Source organism: Octodon degus, unplaced genomic scaffold (genome assembly GCF_000260255.1).
Source record: "Octodon degus isolate 3935 unplaced genomic scaffold, OctDeg1.0 scaffold00071, whole genome shotgun sequence".
Taxonomy (NCBI): Eukaryota; Metazoa; Chordata; class Mammalia; order Rodentia; family Octodontidae; genus Octodon; species Octodon degus.
The window spans coordinates 2,176,527-2,181,957 of NW_004524647.1; the positions used below are offsets into that span (position 1 = coordinate 2,176,527).

At 44.3% G+C, this 5,431-nt stretch overlaps 2 protein-coding genes across 3 annotated transcripts in view; both read left to right on the plus strand.

The window, feature by feature from the left end:
* The first annotated feature begins 2,385 nt into the window (after positions 1–2,385).
* LOC101579853 (solute carrier family 22 member 13-like) overlaps positions 2,386–5,431 on the plus strand; it is a 12,976-nt gene continuing 9,930 nt past the window's right edge. For both annotated transcript variants that reach the window (XM_004635232.2, XM_004635233.2), the window contains exon 1: positions 2,386–2,806. In XM_004635232.2, the coding sequence (XP_004635289.1) occupies positions 2,429–2,806 (378 nt within the window). In that variant the 5' untranslated portion in view covers positions 2,386–2,428. The remainder of the gene's footprint in view (positions 2,807–5,431) is intronic.
* Slc22a14 (solute carrier family 22 member 14) overlaps positions 2,736–5,431 on the plus strand; it is a 29,667-nt gene continuing 26,971 nt past the window's right edge. The window contains exon 1 of the mRNA XM_023719789.1: positions 2,736–2,806. The gene's annotated coding sequence lies outside the window, so the exon portion shown is untranslated. The remainder of the gene's footprint in view (positions 2,807–5,431) is intronic.

Sequence of the window (5,431 nt, forward strand, 5' to 3'; positions counted from 1 at the left end):
CATGTAATATCTGCCAAGAAAAGGTGATAGAAGAAAAACCACTCAGAGAGGCAGGGCACCTGGGCCACAACTGGCAAAGCCATAAGGGTTGAGCTGCCCTTTGGAACTCACATCTCACTACCATGTGCCCTACATACTGTATTGTAGCTGTAAGACTATGTACACTGTTGAGTTTTATTCTTGCTCTGGATTTGAGTCCTTCCTATTTCTATATTCCTCCCTTTTAGAATGAGAATATCTACCGTGGGCCATTGCATCTTGAAAGTATTTAACTTTATTTTTCATCTTTATAGGGTTTCATAGCTAAAAATTTGCATTTACTCTCAGGGGAGACTTTGGACATGGACCTTTGAGTAATGGCTGGAGTTGTTGAGACTTTGCCATCTCTTGGCTCTGATTTAAATGTATTTTGCATAATGACATGATCATGAGCCTTTTTGGTGCCAGGTGCCAAATGTTACTGCTTAAATCCAAATTGTCCTCCAAAAGTCTCCGGAGATGAAGCTTAAGGAAGATGATCAGACTATAGGGCCATTAAACCAATCAGATTAATCTACTGAGTTCATAGCTGAATGTGCTACTAGGAGCTGGGGTCTGATTGAAGAAGGTAGGTCAGTGGAGCATTATCTAGAAGAATACATCATTGTCTCTGGCTCTTCACTACTGTGTAGGTTTGTGCATGTGTGTGTGTGTGTATGCACACACACACACACACCCACAGCCACTCACACATGTATGCACATGTGCATGTTTCCCAGCTGCTATAAAGTGAGCAGGTTTCCTATGCCTTGCTCCTCTATCATTCCCTTTCTGCTTTTCAGCCAGTTAGCACTGACCTGAAAGTTCTGAAACTATAGGCATTAATAAGCCCTTCCCACTTTGAGTTGTATATGTCAGGTACTTTATCCCATTGATGGAAATGTGACTAATACAGACCACCAAGTTTCACAGGACCAGATGTGAGCATTTCGGAAAGTGATGTCATCATGCGCATGTTCACCCCGTGGATGGAACACTCTGTTGCTGAGTTAATAGCTGGATGAGCCATTAGGAGGGGGCCCGTGTCAGAGGAGAGGCTCCTGGGAAGCCCGTGGCAACTGAACCTTGCGCTGTCTCTTCCTGTCCCCTGTACCGAATGCTGTCAGGCAATAAGCAGCTTTCTCCTCTTGTGACCTCTGCCACAGTGCTGCTGCCTTGGCGCCAGCCAAGCATGGCCTGAAACTTGTGAAATCACGAGCCAAAATAAATACTTCATCCTTTAAATTGTGTATGGCAGATATATTGTCCCAGAGATTCGAATCTGAATAATACACTTTTACTCCACCACTTATGTTCCTTGCTTATCTCTTAAAATCTGAACATGTTTTAAATTCAGAACACACACAAAATAAAGTAAAAGTCAAAACACTGAAGTAGGCTTTCTTGTCTTGGGTCAAGAAGCTGTGTGTGCATGCAGGGGGCTTTGCATATGCATGGGCTATGGTTGAAAGGATTTCTCTCTTATGTTCCTCTGTTATCTCTGAAATGTTTGGGTTGTCTGGGCTCCCTAGTAAACAGCTTCTGCTTTTTATTATCTTGGTAATATTGATATTTTCTTTCTTAATTGGAGTACATCTCAATGTAACTCAAGAGGGTGGAGATGTCATTCAGTGGCAGAGCACTTACCTAGCATGTGTAAAACCCTGGACCCAGTACCCAGAACTGCAAAAAAAAAAAAAAAAAAAAAAAAAAAAAAAAAAAGAATGCAGCTCATAGCTCTTCCATCATTCTCTGATTCTTGGCTTTTCTTTGGTGATCAAAATAAAGGCACTGTGCCTGTGCTGAATCTCCTGGCCTGAGAGCTCCCTCCTAGCATTGGTTGAAGTTGCATACCACCACCAATACTAGAAACAGCAGAAAACAAGATCACTGGGGTCAAAAGCCTAGACAGAGAAGCTGGCAGAGATAATACACAGACTGGTTTCTTGTTCTGCTAACATATGTCCTAATGTCTGGTGTCACTTAGTCCCTAAGGAAACTTCTATTCCCTTGAAATGTTGCAACTACCTTCAGAATTTGGGTTACCTGGTAATGGAAGGCATTAGAACCAGGCATGAATTGGTTAGGATGTTCCAAGAGGAGTAGTGGGAAGTGCCTGTTGTAAGCTATGTAACAAAGGCTGAATCTCACAGCCTGAAAAGGTATTCTTGGTTCCTCTCATGCAAGCTACATCCCTCAGAATCATCAGACTGCTTCAGCTTCTGTAACACAGAGGCGACTGCTTTTTATCACATCCCACCCTTCTCAGGCCATAGCCAGGTGGACAGAGCTAGGAAAGACTTGATTAAACATTAATGCAGCTGTCATCATCACCCAAAAAGCAAATGCCCTAGAGCCAAGTTCCGGAGCTGTCTGGTGCTTCCTGGCTGAGGAACAGTGACCAACAGTCATGGTTAACTTTGCTCAGATTCTGGATGAAACAGGTGAATTCGGTCGTTTCCAGGCACAAATGATGATCCTGTTGTCTGTCCCCAACTTTCTTGCTGCCTTCCAGACCTTTGGCAACATGTTTATGGTCCAAGATGAGGCCCACCGCTGTTCAGTGGCCTGGGTCAAGAACCGTACTTTCAACTGGAGTGCTGCTGAGCAGCTGGCCCTGAGTGTGCCTCTGGATGCTGCAGGTAGGCCCAAGTCTTGCCTCATGTTTCGGCCACCCCCTGACAACGCCAGCCTGGAGGACATCCTCAGTCACCACTTCAATGAGACACAGTCTTGTGAAAGTGGATGGGATTATCCTGAGCATAAACCTCAATCCCTAATGAATGAGGTAAGGGTGGCCTTCAGTCCATCTGGACACTTGTTCTGGGCCTGACAGTTCTTCCTCCTGATCCTTTCCCTCCTGTCCTTGTGCCTGTAGGGTTTACTATTGATATGCCTATTTCTCCTTCTGCCAGCTGTCCAGCTTCTCTGTCCTGCCCATTGACCCACCTACTTCTCTATCATTTTCTGTCTCATTTCCCAACCCTTTTAGTTTTGCACACCCCTTGTCTCTCTCTTTGCTTGTCTCTGCTGTCTGCACAGTTGCCTGTCTTTTTCCCCTGCCTCCTGATGTTTTTCTCTTTTTGCCTTCTTTCTCTGTCCAACATTCACATTTGTCCATTCCCTGTTGTCTTTGAGCCTTATCTTGCATGTTTGCCTGGTTACTTGTCTTCCTGAGTTTTCCTTTCATGCTGTCTCTTTCCCTGTCCCTTTGTCTGATTTTCTGCCTGCTTGACTTCCAACTTTCCAGTTCTTTTCTAGGTCTCTATCTGCCTGCCCATGTCTGCGGTGCTGGGCAACATTCATTACTCTAGGGCTTGTCCTGCAGGAAACTAAGTATTGGTGCTACCAGGTTCATTCCACAGGAGAGACTCATGTAGATAAACAGAAAGATTCCTGTTCTAGCCACCCAGAGAAGAGAGGTCTTCTGAAAGTATCTGGCTCCATGCTGTTGCTGCTTCTTAGGTGATAGATTGAGGCTGGAGGGGGGACGTGACTTGGCCAGGACATCACAGTGGGCTGATGAGGATGCTGAGGTTCCCATGCAGGATTCCTGCTGTCTAGTTACCTGCAGCTGTAGGAAAAACTTAGGCAGTTCAAAGCAAACTGAGTACCATGGACTGTTAAGAGAATCTGTGCAACTTTCCCAATTTTTACGGTTTCAAATCTGGAGCCCAGCATGGCATGCGGTACTGGCGATCAGACCTGGGTCCTTGCACTTGCCAGGCAGGTGCTTAGGCCACAGAGCTGTCTCCACTGCTCAGCCTAGTGTTCTTACTGCCATGCTGGCCACCAGAAATCTGGTGAGGTGGAGCAATGCCTGTAATCCCTGCACTGGGGAGGCTGAGGCAGGAGAATTGCAATGAGTCAGAGCTGTGTAGTGAGACCCTGTACCAAAGGAATAAATTTTTAAAAAAAAAGAGCACTAGGCAACTTGATGTGCCTGGAATAGGGAAGGGCAGTTAAAAAACTGAATAGGAAGTTTTCAGGGATCTGAGACTTCTTCTGGTGTGCATCTATTTGTTTGTTTCTTTAGTCAGGTTTCTATTGCTGGAATAAAATACCTGCTATACACAAAATGGGAGAGAACTATTTTTGTCAGAGCTCTAGGGCTATGGTAGGCTGGCCCAAAGTACAAGATCAGGAGAGAAGGATGTGGCAGGGGCAAGCTGCTCACACTGGAGGCGTCAAACAGCAAGAAAGCCCCAGGGGGGAAAGCCAGGGACCAGACATAGTCCCACAAGTTATACCCGCATGACCCACCAAACACATCCTATTTGACATTAAAATTAGTGTCACAAATCCACCCCTTGACAACTTAATGCCCAAACACATATGTAATTTCCAGATAGAGACAATAAAAAGTCTTAATTCCACCTAACATGACTTCAGTGTCCTGCATATAACTGAAAATACTAAGTCTCAAAAGTCCCAGCAATGCTCAAAAGTCCAAGTCCAAAGTCTCCTCTGAAATTCAAGGAAATATTTAAACCCCTGTACAAAAAAATTTAAGTTATAAAATCTCAAAATACAATACCACAACATAAACATTTCCTTTAGAAGAGAAAAAGAATAGAAGCATAGAAAGGAATAGGGAGAAAACAAACCAAAACTCAGCAGCGCAGACATTAAGTTTTATAGTTTCATGTATATAATCTACAGCCAGTAGTGGTAAGATATGAATCCCAAAGGGCTTGGGAAATTCCATTTCTATGGCTTTGCCAAATGTAGGCTACTCATGAGGCTCTGTTCATTGCCTGCAACTGTCCTCAGCAGACAGTCTATTATTCCTAGCACCTCCACTTCCTGGAGTCCTCATTGCAGCCTCCCTCTCAGAACTTCACAGATCACTCTCTCAGGGACTCCCAGAAGAGATTGCGACTCTTTCATATATTGGCTGGCTCCCAGACCTCACTTCAAAATCTTGTTAGCCTCCTCCATAATATTATAATGCTCGGATTCATCCTGCCTCCAAAAACAGCATCACGTGGAAGATGCCAGTGCCAGCTGCCAACATAAACAGTAGCCAGTCCCCCTTGGACCATGCCTCCAGTGGCCTCCGGGTGGTTAAATGGCTGAATATAAGAAAAAAAAAAAAAAAAAAACTCCTCTGGCATCCCTGAGTGAGCAGAACACCGTGGCGCTAGCTTCCCAAAGCAAAGTCCTAAACAATTTTACACTCATTCAACCTGGAACCTGTTATGGTTGGAGTTGGCCAGTTCCTGAGGTTCCCTGCAGATATCACTCCTATTATTCTAGTAAAAAGTACTTGGCTTCTTTTCAATGACATTAGTCACTTCAGTAACCACAGCTTCTTGGTTAAGCTTTACAATATTTTCTTCTTCTTCTTCTTCTTCTTCTTCTTCTTCTTCTTCTTCTTCTTCTTCTTCTTCTTCTTCTTCTTCTTCTTCTT